At 38.9% G+C, this 15,661-nt stretch overlaps 1 protein-coding gene and 1 pseudogene across 1 annotated transcript in view; both read right to left on the reverse strand.

Moving 5' to 3' along the window:
* The window catches only part of APLF (aprataxin and PNKP like factor), a 95,635-nt gene that overhangs the window by 6,261 nt on the left and 73,713 nt on the right, over positions 1-15,661 (reverse strand). Inside the window, exon 10 of the mRNA XM_045294089.1 lies at positions 6,861-6,907. Within this exon, the coding sequence (XP_045150024.1) occupies positions 6,861-6,907 (47 nt within the window). The remainder of the gene's footprint in view (positions 1-6,860; positions 6,908-15,661) is intronic.
* On the reverse strand, positions 3,065-3,729 carry LOC105979313 (annotated as a pseudogene).

Consider the following 15,661-nt stretch of genomic DNA (forward strand, 5'->3'; position numbering starts at 1 on the left):
TCCATTAGTTGCCTGACTAATTGTTTCCATATTCCTTTGATTTCCTTCATTCATCTTTTCTCCATCTGGAGAGAGACCTTCAAGTGGAATTAGATGACCACTCACACACTTTTAAAACTAAAGTCAGCACTCACTGCAATGTGTGATATAGAACATTGTATCCATGGCCTATGTTATTCTGATTGACTTTTAGTCTTCCAAGCTATGGCCCTGAACTTTCTGGCCCAGCAAGGTGTTTGGTTATGTCTAAGAAGCTTTTATAACTTTCCCCCGCTGTATGCTCCACCACATTTACGGACATATTTGGAGCATAAGTAAATGCACATGTGGAAATATCCTATGTAAAATATATGTGTGTGTGTGTGTGTGTGTGTGTATTCATGAATGTCGTCTCACTTTGCCTCCTACACCAATTCATACTGTCTATAGCCAAGTATTTATTTATCTATTTGTGGATCACTGTTATTGCATTACTATATAACAGACCTCTTATTTTTAACTCTTGCACTTTAAGCAACCACTTAGCTTTATATATAATATTATTTCTGATTCACTTACTCACACATTCATTCCTATAAAGAGCTACAGTCTCAGAAACCCACAGAGGCTATTCTACTCTGTCCTACAGGGTCGCCACAGGTCAAAACTCACTTGAGGGCAGTGAAAGAGAGACCAGAGGAACCCTCAAGCCTACAGCCCTTCCTCATTCTTCAGCCTGGAATTGACCTCATCTCTGCGGATCAATGTCAGCTAAATAAAAGTCTATAAGGTGAACGGTAACACAGAAGGTACATGCTTCTTAGAATACTCAACAATTTAAGATAAAAAAGGCAACATTCAATCATGAACAAAGTTCAGAAGGAAAGAAAGTGAAATGAGAAAAGTAAACACAAGGAGAAAATGGGATAAAGGATGTTACATTAGGAAGATTACAACTAACGACATGAAACAAAAGGTATGCAAACTGTTGAATGAAAAACTGATTTTTTTCTGATTTGCTCTGAAACCTATCACCCGCATCACAATATTTTTCTAAGTCTGTGACTACTCTTAAAAAAAAAGAACAACCTTACCTTTTCAATAGAATTAAAAGGATTTCTTTTAAAAAGGATATGCTGAGAAAATACTACCGATGAAAATTCAAAAACACTTTTAAAAGAAAATTCATATATTTAAACTATGCCATCAGATATTTATGAAGGATTAGCCACTGAAAACCGTATGAATCACAGCAGAACATGGTCTGAGAGAGGCTGATGAGGCCCTCGGACTGAAAGGAACTCCAGATGTGGATGGGGAGGAGCTGCCTCCTCAGAGTAGAGTCTATCATGATGGTGAGGATGGAGCACTGCTTTCGACACCTTCACTGACAGATGGGGCGTGACTTGACATGAGGGTACATAGCTGCAAACACAACAGCGATTGTATGAAGAACTGATTTGACTCATTGAATACTGATGACTAATTAGACCTGATGAGTTGTCAGATGATGTCAAGAACGTACAAGAAGAAAGCAAAAGGTCATTAAAAATAAAAAGAAAGGAAATTGAGAATGATGAGGGTAACGGATGTACAAAAGTGCTTTATACAATTTATGTATGTACGGATTGTGATAAAGAGTTGTATGAGCCCCCAATAAAATGATTTTAAAAAAGAAAGAAAGACCAATGTGGGTGTCAGAAGAAGCTCTACAACATGTTCGTGGTCCTGGGGCAGATCAAGTGAGTAAGGAGTGATGAAGCCAACGAGCTGAGCAAATAATTTCAAAGGGACGCTAGTGGAGCCAAAGTTAAGCATCCTAATGGAATGTGCAAAGACTGGCATAGAAAAGCTACAAAGGAAGAACCTGCACAGTATATCTTTCAAGCTGTAAGAACTGATGAAAAAAATCAAGACTCGAGTTGCAATATTAATGTATTCTAGGGGTAAAAGCGGAATAATGCAGGAATTATTTGAAGAAATATAAGGAATACAGAGAGTCACTATACCAAAAAGAACAGATCCATATTCAACCACATCAAGAGGCAGAATCTAATCAAGACCAATGGCAATGAAGGAAGAATTTCAAGCTGCACTGGAGGCATTAATGGGGAAAAAAAGGCTCAACGAAGTGATGGAATACCAACTGAAATGTTTTAATAAGCTGATGAAGCGCTGGTAGGACTCACTCACTATGACAAGAAATTTGGAAGACAGCTACCTGGTCAACCAACTGAAAGAAAGCCATTAATTGTGCCCATTCCAAGGGGAACAAACAGAATGTGTAAATTCTAAAAAATATTAATGTCACATACAAGGAAAATTTTGCTGAAGATAATTCAAAAACAGCTGTAGCAAGACATTGATAGAGAGCTGCTAGAAGTTCAGGCCGGATTTAGAAGATGGTGAAACACAAGGAAAATCTCTGCAGCCATCAGCTGGGTCTTGGCTGATAGCAGAGAATACCAGAAAGAAGTTTACTTGTGTTTTATTGCCTATGCAAAGGCATTGGAGTAGGTGGATCCTAACAAATTATGGATAACGTTGAGAAGAATGGGAATTCCAGAGTACTTCATTGTGCTTATGTGGAAGCCGAACAAAGGAACAGGAAAGAGAGCTGTCAGGACCATACTTATTCACGCTGTCTGCTGGATAAGTAATCCAAGAAGCTGGACTATATGAAGAAGAATGTAGCATCAGGATTGGAAGAAGGCTTATTAACAACCTGCTACACATACGCAGATGACACAATCTTGCTTGCTGAAAATGAGGAGGATTTGAAGCACTTGCTGATGAAGCTCAAGGACTGCAGCCTTCAGTATGGATTACAACTCAGTGTAAAGAAAACCAAAATCATCACAACTGGACCAATAGGTAACATCATGAGAAAAGGAGTAAAAATTGAAGTTGCTAAGGATTTCATCTAGCTTAAATCTACAATAAATGCTCATGGGAGCCGCAGTCAAGAGATCAAAAGACACGTTGTATTAGGTAAATCTGCTGCATAAAACCTCTTGAAAAGCAAGGGGGTTACTTTGAGAACTGAGGTGGGCCTGACCATAACCTTTTTTTTTCCCCAGGAAGTTCAATTTTTATTTGGTGGGTACAAGTGAGGCAGCGCAGGGCTACCAAGGCCTTCATGAACGCAGGGCCGCCACTTGTCCAAGGGGCCACGGTGAGGGATGTATTTGACTCCACAGCCATCCGGGATGAGGTGCTTCTCAGCCACTATATCCTCAAACTTGTTGGCATTGAACTTGGTGAAGCCCACTTCTTGGAGATGTGGATCATCTGTCGCTCAGGGAACTTGATCTTGGCTCTGCAAGGCCTCAATCACATGCTCCTTGTTTTGAAGCTTGGTGTGGATGGGCATGATAACCTGGCCAACGTGGACTCTAGCCATTGCGCCTTGAGGTTTCCCCAAAGCACCTCGCATCCCAGTTTGGGGCCTGTCAGCCGCAGCGCACAACAACACCTGTGGATGCGGATGATGTGGAAGCGATCTTTGCCACAACTTGTCACCAGGTACTTGTGAGCACAGATACCAGCAGCCTCCAGGACTTCGGAGGAGAGCGGCTCGCACTCATCTGACACCATGTGGCCACACAGTGGGAATTCATCCTCCTCTGCCTTCTTCTGGCCCAGGTCAAAGATGCGAATCTTGGCATCAGGGACACCTCGACAGAAGCGGGACTTTGGGTGGGGCTTGTTCTTACAATACGGGTAACATCGGGCAGGGCGGTGGCCCATGGCGACACCAGGATCAAGGTGGCACGCTGAATGAAAAGAGCCTCATATGCATGTGAAATTTGGACGCTGAATAAGGAAGACCAAAGAAGAATCAATGCATGGAGACAAATACTGAAAATACCATGGACTTCCTAGAGGATGAACACATCTGTCTTGGAAGAAGTACAACCAGAATATTCCTTAGAACAAGGATGGCCAGACTTTTCACATTCTTTGGACATATTATTAGGAGAAGTTATTCCCTGAAAAAAAGGACATCATATTTGGTAAAGTAGAGGGGCAGTGAAAAAGAGGAAGACCCACAACAAGATGGATTACGTTATCAATTGTGGAAGGATATGGAGGATAGTAGGAGCCTAAAACCCACCTGCAGATCCCTTCTAGCCGCAGGCAGGGTCTCTAACAGCTTTGCTATCAGGTAGAGATCATTGTAATCGTGATTATACTGGATCGAACTTGACAACCTGGTCACTTGACCTCCCTCTTGACCGAACCTGAAATTGTTCTAGGTGCAAGTATTTCTTGCTTGTTCCATGACAAAAATTTCTTCTCTATTCTATTAAATATTTATGGTAGTCTTTTCTTTCTTACTCATTATTTCTGTTTATTTTATCCTTACTACTTTATTTTGTTTCTGTTGGGTTTTCCAATTTGCAAAGCACAAAAGGAATAGATGTATAGAGATAATAACTCATGCAGGCATTCTGTGATGCTCACCCTCCTGACACAATCACTGAAGACAAAACGGATGCACAGCAAATGTTGTGAAGAAAACTGATGGTGCCCAGCTATCAAAACATATAGCATCTGGGGTCTTAAAAGCTAGAAGGTCAACAAGCGGCCATCTAGCAGAGAAGCAACAAGCCCACATGGAAAAAGCACACCAGCCTGTGCGATCATGAGGTGTTGACAGGATCAGCTAACAGGCATCAGAAGACCCCCAAACCAATCTGTAGACAATGGGACATCCCCTCACAGAAGGGTCACAACAAAAGGATGAGTCAACCAGGGTGCAGTATAACACCGATGAAACACACACTATTCCTCTGGTTCTCTGAGGCCTCCTCACCCCCCACAATCATAATCCCAGTCCTGTCTTTCATTTTGGGCTAGACCGGAGCATGTATACTGGTACAGATAGGAGCTTATGACACATGGAATCCAGGTATGATAAAACCCTCAGGAACAGAAATGGGAGTAGTGATACTGGGAAGGTAGGGGGAAGGTAGGGAGAGTAGCAGAAGAAGGGGAAACCGATCACAATGATGGACACATAACCACACACACACTCCTAGGGGGAGGAACAACAGAAACCATGGGGGGAAGGGAGACAGAGGTCTGTGTAAGATATGAAAATAATAATAATTTATACTTTATCAAGGGGTCATGAGCATGGGAGCGGGGAGCGAGGGAAAACAAGAGGAGCTGATACCAAGGGCTCAAATAGAAAGTAAATGTTTAGAAAATAATGATGGCAACATATGTACAAATATGCTTGATACAATTGATGTATGGATTGTTATAAGAGCCCCAAATAAAAATGATCTTAAAAAAAGACCAAAAACCTGATGCAAGGGTTTATAAGGGAGGTTGGGGTGGGAGGTGGGAGACAGGTACGGTGAGGGGTTTGGGGAAGCAAACAATGTATGTGGGAGGGGGAGGGAGCACTAGAATTAATAGATTATACAACTCATTTTAAAAGCAATTTAACCATGGGGGTGGCATGGGGAGTAGAGGAAGAGAGAGAAAAATTGCTAAAATTGATTCAAGTAATGATTGTACAATTCCTCTTAATATGATTGAACTATTGAATTGTGTAATGTGTGGATGAAGTGCCAATAAAACTGTTAAAACCCAACAAAATTATTTCTAAAAAAGAAAGCTATTCCTTCCACTATAAATGCTGCATCATTAGATATAGTCCCTGGTTAGAAAGCATAATATGCAACAGATAATCTCCATATTCACCTCACTAAAGGGAACACATAACAGAATACTAAAGTACTACAGTATGCTTCAATAAGAAATATCAAGCGGAATTCCCTTCTGGTTAAATATATCATTTTAATCATTTGATTACAAGTTGGTTATGTGTATGCACATACATATGTATATGAATGTAGCCTTTATTGCACAGTTTATTTTCTGCCAGCAGCAATAAATACCATGTGCTGAATTGGACTCCATATTATGTCAACGATTCAGAGAAATTAGAATCATAAAAGGAAAAAGCTTAGCATTCAAAGCAGGGGAAACAGAAAGTCAAACAGATGGACGTAAAGAGGACTGATGGACGTTTGCTGGCTGCTTCTCTGGTGTCTACTCATTGTCCTCTCCCCTTTTCCCATGGGGATGCCTGGGGTTCTGAGGAAAGTGACCCTGACTACAGTTCCAGGAGTGGCATAAAGGAATCGATAGTCTTAGTAATCAGTTCAAAGGAAAGAACATGGCCGCAGCCAGTTGCTGTGAGGTGTCATGGCGTCAGTTCTCACTCACTGTGAGTGACCTCGTGTACAACGGAACAGAAGACTGCACGGTCCTCCAGCATCTTCACACTTGTTCCTAAGCCTGTGTCCATGGTCGCAAGCACTGTCGATCCGTCTCGTTGAGGGCTTAAGCCAGTAAACGGAGCACATTTTCCTAACTAGCCTCCTTAGATGCAAGAGCTTTTAATACAAATGCTAATAGCCATAATTGAACAGGGCTGTATACAGCTGGGAAGAAAGCCAGCCCTAGGATGGCAATAAGCCCTGTAAAGACAGATTGATGGAAGGATATTAGGACCTCGATGACATTATTAAGTGAGAGCAAAGGACTTTGTCTCATCCAGCCCTACCTCTGGACTTCTCAGTGATACGAGTCAATGAGTTCTCAATATCTCTCATGCCACTTTGAGATTTTGTTTTTAGGTGATCACAAACAAAAGAATCCTAAAGTGACAGAATACATGTGTATTTTATGGAAAACATATAAAAGGTTTATCGTTTTGCTTTTATCTAGAAAAAATAATTAAAATCAGCAATTCAAACAACGAAGAGAAGCAGAGGTTTTCAAACATGTACAGTAGCTAAAAACAGCACATATTTCACTCTAAAGTTCTATCTCGCGGTTCTGGAAGCAGCACTTCTTACCTGGAGGGGCACTATGTTTATATTCTATCTTGTGCTGAGGATTCTTCCTAAAAGAGAAAAGAATCAAACATAAGATAGTGTTTCCCATATCAAGGCTATGCTCAGGGAGTGCTTTCCCAATACTAAAAAGTAGTGGGATTAACTGGCATATAAATAAGAGGAGGCCCCAAAGGCCTCTCATTGAAAAGCATTTGTACTTTATTGTTCAATTACAGTGTTTACTGGAGTGCTGACTCCATGCCAGCACATTTTTATATGCAAGACAGAGTAGTGAAGACCAGCTTCTTCCCTCAAGAACTCACAGTCTAGAGAAAAACTGGATGGGACCGGAACATGGAAATGATCATATTCCTAATCTATCATACACACAAAAGCATAGCAGGAAGTAGCATATAAAATGAATGAAAAACTCTGAGATGTGCATAGGTAGGATGGAAGGGGCCCACTGAGGTTCTTCGTGAAACCTAATGGCAAAAGCAAGTCCCATTAGTTCAAGTACACCAATCCTTTGTTGTGAGAAAAATATTACCAGGAAAGTCAACTTGCACTGGGAAATTCATACAATACATTCCAAAGTCAGTATTCAAAAACAGGAGAAATTGCTCAAAGACCTGCTTTTGATTACAGGCATTGTGGTCCCTTGTATCATGCCATTAGTTAAATGTTTGGGTACTTTATCTACACATGACATGCTACAGATAATGCAAAACTGTGAGCTGCAAAATCCCAAAGAAAGGGGCTGCTCATGATCATTTGATGGGTACTCCTTTCTTAGGGGACCAAGCTACTGACATGGGTTCACATGTACAACTTCCTAATGTGCTTGGGTCAGAAGCAACGATTTTCACTTGGTACAAGTTCCTTCATTCATTAGTGATTAAATGCTTCACTATCTCTTGGAGCTAAGCAAGTAGTGAGGATGAAACCCTTAAGGAAACATGCACTGTTGCTCTTAACAAGGCAGGGAGAAGAGACGGAGTGCACAAAAATATTTTCTCAATGGAAAATAAGAACATCTTCTGTGAAGATGGGAAACAGTCTTCATGACTTTCTAATCCTGTAAAGAGTTACAGTCTTGCAAACTCACAGGAGGCAGTTCTACCCTGTCCTGTAGGGTCACCATGAGTCTGCATCAATGCAATGACAGAGAGGTGCTTGTTTGTTTTGGTGGTGGTGGAAGGGGTTGTCTAGGAGATAGCTATTAAGCCCAGTCTTTAGACTTCCTTTTTCTGAGGCTAAATTACCCGTGTTCTTCATTTTTCTTGATTTTTTTAACTGGGAAAATAAGCAAACAAACAAAACAATTCAATATAACTTAAGTAATTGTACTATATAGAGAGAATGCGCACCCTGGTGGGGTAGTGGTAATGCATTGGGCTGTGATCTAGATCGTCAGCAGTTCAAAACCACTAGCAGCTCTCCGGAGAAAGACTGGGCTTTCTACTCCTGTAAACAGTAATAGTCTTGGAAACCCATAGGGTTTCATATGAGTCTGCATTGTCTCGGTGTCAGAGACTGGTTATGTATGGATTTAATAGTATCTTACGTTATATACAGATCTAATTTTCAAGTCTTCCCATTCAACTTCGTATTTTCCCATCTATTATGATGGATGAAACTGCCAAACTCTCAGAAAGTGGATCTTTAGCCTTAAAACTCAATCCGTGCCATACAGGAGGAAGCACAGAAGGTACAGGCTAGGGATGAGGCTCTCACAGAGTGAGCGGCTAGCCCAGTTGCTCACAAACTGATGCGCAGCGTGGGCTCAGAGAGGGGAAGTTGTTGCCCTGAGTGTATGCTTTCCGACTTGGCCTGTGAACTTGGCACTTGAAATGTGACTGGTACAGCTAAGGATCAAACTTTTAAATTTTATTTAACTTGAATCAATTTACATTTAAACACAAAAGCCAGATGCTAGGGCCTATCATATTGAACAATGGGGTTTTAATTAAAAAAAACAAACCACAAAAAGGTCAATGCAATCCTGGCAAATTTACTGACTGGATTAAAAAATAACAACAACGAAAACATGTTTCTTTAATAACCAGGTGGCTAAATGTCCATATATAAATTCCTTTATGCCACCACTGTGAAAAAATATGGACTACTCTTTTAATATTTAAAATAAATATATATTTTTGTACTTGAAATAGTTCATAATAAAAGCTTTTTTTAAATAGTTATATTTTTCCTCTGTGTGCTCCACTCTTTTATGATATAGGTGAACACAATAAATCATTTCCTTTTTCTTTAATCATTTTATTGGGGGCTCATACAATTTTTATCACAATCCATACATCCATCCATTGTGTTGAGCACATATGTACGTTTGTTGCCATCATCATTCTCAAAACATTTGCACAATAAATCATTTCTAACCTGATTTATTTTTGTATGCATCTTAGACATCTATTAAGTCAAGCATTGTCTAACATTCTGCATTTGCTCCCAATACTAATTTTCTTTTTATTGTAATTGGTTAGTCAATTGGAAGTAATTAAAATACATTATTTTAAGTTATGTTAACATCCAAGAAAATTTTCCAAGGTGATTGATTGCTTGAGACTTTGGTAATCATGGAATCTAGCTTCCAGGATAGGTTTTACTAGTTTCAGCTGAAATTCTAAAGTCTAATACTATCTAGTAGTACTTTCTACGATGAGGGGAAGTGTCTCTACTTGTGCTGTCCAGTGAAGCTCTGGTGTCATCATGGTTATTCACTGGGCTGCTAACCAAAAGGCCAGCGGGTGGAAACCAATAGCCACTCCCCAGGAGGAAGATGAGGCTTTCTGCTCCTATAAAGAGTTGCAGTCCCAGAAGGCCACCGGGGCAGTTCTACCCTGCCCTGTCGGGTCTCGATGAGTTGCAATCAACCCGACAGCAGTGAATGTGTTTGGTTTGGGTTGGAGCTGTCCTCCTATTCAGTAGCACTCAGCACATGTGGCTTTACAGCACTGGAAATGTGACTGGTGCAGCTAAAGATCAGAATTTCATATTTTATTTAACTTGAAGCAATTTACATTTAAACACAAATGTCAGATGCTAGGGCCTATCATATTGAACAATATGATTTTAATTTAAAAAAGAGAGAGAGAGAGAGAGAGAGAGAGAGAGACCCTCTCTCCCAGCCACGATTATTTAAAAGTTAATTAAGAGGGAACAAAACCCCAGCTCTTCTCCATCGGGGCTAATCATCCAAAAGAGAAAAACCCGTTAGGTCTAAATGCTATGACGGAAATTGTTTGTCAGCGAGGACAGTGACTAAAATCAGCAAAATTCTAACATTAGAATCCTGGCTTAGTAGTTTGGATTTTGCGTCAGCTTCAACTTCCCCATCGTCAGAGACGGGCAACACCAGGGAAGCACTTCTGAGGGTTTTCAGACAGTGCATGATAAACCCTCAGCCTTCGGGGTCAGGAGGTGGGAAGTGGGGAGAGATCAATATTAGCCAGTCATCCACTCGTGGTTTGTTCAAGAAAGGAGCACAGAGCACTTGTTACCTGCCAGGCCCAATGTCGGTGTTCATGACATCATGGTATAGCTAACATCTCTTCCACCTCCACTGTTCTTATAACCTTTTCCATAATGATGAACATTAAAGACAGTGCAAGAGTGCAACCACAGTTAATTAGGGTCATAACTCAACAGTGATTTTGAAGTGGAAAAAAAAGATTGCACAATGGATTGTGTGTTTGGGGTAATTAACCCAAATATGACCTTTTGATGGAAAAGAAACTCCACGTTGAGAGAAACAGAGTGGACGGCTGGACGTGACCACGGGCACTGCAAATGGACAGAGCCTCCACGACGCTTCACGGGGGTCTTTCCTTACTGATCACACTGGCACGGGTCCCCGACTTGTCTGACTCATTGTTAGGAAAGAACGATAGGCGTTAGACACTAGGTGAGGTGGAAAAGAAAAATGGGGACTATCAATTACGAAGCTATGCTCCATCTTTTAACCTAGAGGAGGAGTGGTCTTTTGGTAACTTGTCAAGAGATTTCTTTTGGTAACTTGTCAAGAAATTTCACACTTACAAAAAAGTGGCAAGAACAGTACACTCAAATGCTACACCCCTCTTTTCAGATACCCGAAGTATGAACATTCTACATGTTTGCCTGTTATCTATTTCCTTTGCTTCTTTCTCTCTCTCTGAGGACAGCTATTTCAGATTGAAAGACTCCATTTTTCTCCTTTTAATGCATGATTGCTTCAGGTACCAAACAGCATTATCTTTCTCCATTTTGCCCTGAACAAAGCAGGATTGTTGAAAGGATAAATATGGTCCTAATTGCTTATTAGGAATTGCCATTTCAATATCTGCTTTATAAATTCTCAAGTAAATAAATGCCAGAGTGTAAAAACAAGTACACAAACAAAACAAGGTGTAAACAGACTCAAACTTTATGTGCCAATACATCAGTTGTCGGGCTGCAATGATTCAAAGGGAAAGCTATTTTAAATAGGACAGTGAAGAAGAAGTTTCAGAAAACAGGAGGCACTGACAGAACTTTGAAAAAGGATCAGAAGATGGCCTCCCCTTTACTATCATCTTGGGGCACATCTACAGTGGAACTCAGACACATACCCCATCCATGTATTCGATCCTCACATACGACCTAAAATATGACAAGTCATTTCAGAATGAACAAATACATATATACATATAAAAAGTTTCAACGTTTCTATATTCCAAAAGGGAAAAATGGGAACATTTATTCCCAAAAATTTAATTCAAAAAAGAACAAAATTCCAGCTCTAAGGATTCCCATCTGCCATGGAGGGGCTTTCTTTTCTGCTCTACTAATAGCTCCTACCCTTTCCAAGAATACTGTGCTGTTTCTAGAAAAACACTAGGGTAGGAGCGCAATGTAGGCCATAAGAAAATAGTTGAGATAGTGCTTTTCCAAACTTAGAGACCAAACATGCAATTGATTTTAAATAAAAATATATCACTAAAATCATCCTTGGAAATGATGAAAAGGAATATCCTGTGTAATAGAGTCAAATGTGTTCTGTTTGGGGAATTTGAAATGTATTTTACTACTTATAGGTGATAAGCACAACTCACAGAATAGACTTGACTAAGACAACGAGCGCAAGCAGAAAAGACCGTATATCACATGCAAAAGCATACATTGATGATGAAAATATTTTTAAGTCTATCTTTTAGAAGGTAGTTTTCTATTGACTATATCGCAGAGAAAGCTAACTCTCCTTATTTTGAAGATTGTCAGTGTACTCAAATTGCTTTGCACTTACTATAAAGTTAATGATCAAAGTACTCATTGAGTCCATTTACTGATATTAAACTATGTTAGAATTTCCTTCCATTAACGATTCATATTACTTCCTAAGGAAACAATGAAAATCTGACAATCATATTAATCAGACCCAACTGCAATCAGGTTCCTGAGATACAGAATGCTCAGCATCATACGACACTTAACCCTAGTCAATCCATCACTCGGGTCAAAGAGGAGCACTTCATAAATGCTTAAGAGAGAGATGCCACTGTGTCTTGGATTCGTGCTCACCTGACTTTTAAAATTTTAGATAACTAGCACTATGTTGGGGAGATGGCTCAGGTTTGAGGTTCAAACTAACTGGAACAAAACTTGAGATCTATCCTATTATTGGTTGTGTGATTCAGGACAATTCTCATGAACTCAGACTGTTTCCTCATCAGTAAAGCAGGGATATAATACTGCTTACCCCCATCAGGTTGTTTCATGGGGTAAATGAAGTAATGTATGTAAACATTTATAAGCTATTAAGCATTTTGCCGATGTCAGCTATTATGGTACAAACATAAATCAATTTCAATTTAAGATATCCACCCCTGGCTGGGACCAAAAGCGATTTGTTCTCAGAAATCCTATGTGCTACTGAAAGTAACCACGAATTAAGACTAAATGGCTAAATTTTTCCTTCAATAATACATACAATTCTGGTTGCGCATTTTCTAAATTATACTTTATATATTTATAAAATATTTTCTAATATTTAGCTATGCACATTCCATTTTCAAAAATTAATTACTGGATAATAAGAAAGAATGTGTTTTTTTTTATATAATCTTGGGTCAAGACTGACTAAGTGCCAACTGTGTGTGGACAAAGATATGAACATATTAAATAACTTCTAAGGACAGTGTCAAATTCTACCCAGGTCTTTATCCTACCAATGAATGAAATTTATTAGAATTTATTCATAAAAGAATTACATCAAATTTTCTTACAAGTGGCATTTTCTATAACTTAGAAGACCTTAAAAGCCTTATTGCCCCCCCAGTGTTGTTAATTATTTATTAATGGGAATATTTGAGATCAAATCTTAGAGCTATACATGCGTACCACACCAGCTATCAGATTTTAAAACATACTTTTCCAAAAGCATTATTCCGCTTTTAATGAATTATAAGAGTAATAAAAGGTTATGTATTGTCCTATATATTTTATAAAAAGCATAGTATTTCATAAATCTTTCAGTTATGACAAATACTTATTAACGTGTGATTTCCATTTTCCCAAGAACAAATGGGAAATTTGACCCTTTCTAATATCTCCTGATGATGATCCTACAAAATAATAATGTAAATAGAAACATAAAATATTTCTTCATTTCATTCATATTTCCAATCAATAAAAATTCACTGGATACCACGTATGAGGTGCCAAAACAAGACATAGTAGTGGCCAAGCAGAAAGTCTCTCCTTTCATGAAGTGTATATGCTGTTGAGCAAGACAGACAAGTGCACACATATATGCACACACCTACAATTTAATTTCAGGCAAGTAATGTGAAGAAAAATCTACTCTATTGAAATATCCTTATAGCTTTACATTTGCTCAATGCCTAGGATGGAAACATCTAGGTGGCTGTAAAACGCAAAAAGGATGGCAAACCCCAGGAAGCAGTGAAAAGTAAAAGAGCAGAAAGTGAAGTCAGAGAAGGACTTACAGGCTACGGCACAGAGTTACCGATGAGAAGTCACTGAAAGGTCATGCGTAAGGAAACAACACTGATAGATGGCTTGCTTTTAGAGAATTCCTCTGGTTGCTGAGCAGAAGTCAGTGAAGATGCAAGAGCACAGTGACACAGGCAAGAACTGAGAGTGGTGATGACGAGGATCCTATGCGAGGGGTCGAGAACGTAAAAGGTGAAAAAACAAAAACAAAAAGAAAGTCACAAGTGGTCTGGTTCATGACATACTTTAAAAGGAAGAAGCGGTACTATGTGCTTGACTCAATGGATGTATTATGGACTGTGATAAGAATTGTACAAGCCCTCAATAAAATAATTTTTTAAAAAAAAAGAAGAATGAGGGTAACGAATGTACAAATATGCTTTATATGACTGATGTGTGTATGGATTGTGATGAGTTGTATGGGCCCCCAATAAAATGACTTTAAAACAAGGAAGAAGTGGCAGAATGCAGTGATGTGAAGGGAAGAGAAGGATCAATCAAGTGTGCTTCTCGGCTTGCGACCGGACACTATGTAAAGTAGACAAGTCACTTAAAAGGTAGGGAAGCATTTGAAATACTTGTTAAACAATCAAGCAGAAGCTTTTAAGCAGGTAAGTTGGGACACATTCCATCGAATGGTCTTGGCGTGAGAAGAGAAGAGAGAGGGAAGGCAGCAGAGAATTGAGTCCTCCAGAGGTAAGAAAGAGGAGGAGATGGCAAAGGAGGCTTAGAAAGAGTCACTAGGCGTACCATCAAGCGGGCTCTGACATCTGACTACAGTACTCCGCTCCGGACCTCTTCACTATTGAATGGAGGACACAAATGAGCGGCACTGGTGTGTGCCAAGAGGAACTGAGGTTCAGGAGAATCAAATAACCTACGTAAAGCTGTACTACAGAATTAGCATAACCATAACTAGGACCTAAGGCATTTGTTTTAAAAATGAGTTATCACTCCATTATAAAGAGCCACCTAAAGGTTAACTAGGCAACATGTACAGAAAACTACTTTTTTGGTTCACTCTAAAAAAAACATAATATTTAATATGATTTTAAATGAACCTAAAAAATGGTTCTACAGCAGCTTCTGAAATAGTAACTTATGACACACTAAATGCTCGATATTTGTGGAATGAATAATCATATTATATTTTCATTTTTATTATTCCAAAATAACTTTTTAAAAACCTAAAGCAAAACCATGAATCTCATGTTATTAAATATCTAAGCCTTTAAAAGAGAATAAACAAATATGGTCTTTAAATAAACAGAGAGTAAACCAATATAATAGAAAGTAGTCAATTTGCTGAAAATCACTACAATTTACTATGCCTGCCAAGAGTACTCTGTAAATTCTTATGTATGTGTAATCAACATGAAATATAACAAAGAAAAAGAAACATGATGACGGAATGAATGTTTATTCAAATAACGAAGACAAAACCACGAAAAATATTCCAGTCCATTTTATAAAGATGATAATTTATGAGATTACTACAATTTTAAATGAATTACAAAATTAGAGCAAAGTTTTATAAAAATTATAGAGGAAATGGTAATCATTTACTCTAAGATACTTTTTGTCAAGATCCTCAAGACCACATTCTTACACATGATTAAAAAAATGTAATGGCAATGATGACAGGTTACTTCCTCCCTTAAGGTGCTATCAATTTTTATTATACTTAGCTATAAATACAATGATTGACAGCCTCATCCGATTCTAACAACCTCAACTATCTGACAAGGGTTTTCCTATTAAAACTTACTGATTTTGTCTTAAATAATATAATCTAGACTAGAGTTACACTAAGCACCTACACAATTTCT

This window comes from Echinops telfairi, unplaced genomic scaffold, assembly GCF_000313985.2.
Source record: "Echinops telfairi isolate 266 unplaced genomic scaffold, ASM31398v2 ScPeMD7_2573;HRSCAF=3158, whole genome shotgun sequence".
Lineage (NCBI taxonomy): Eukaryota > Metazoa > Chordata > Mammalia > Afrosoricida > Tenrecidae > Echinops > Echinops telfairi.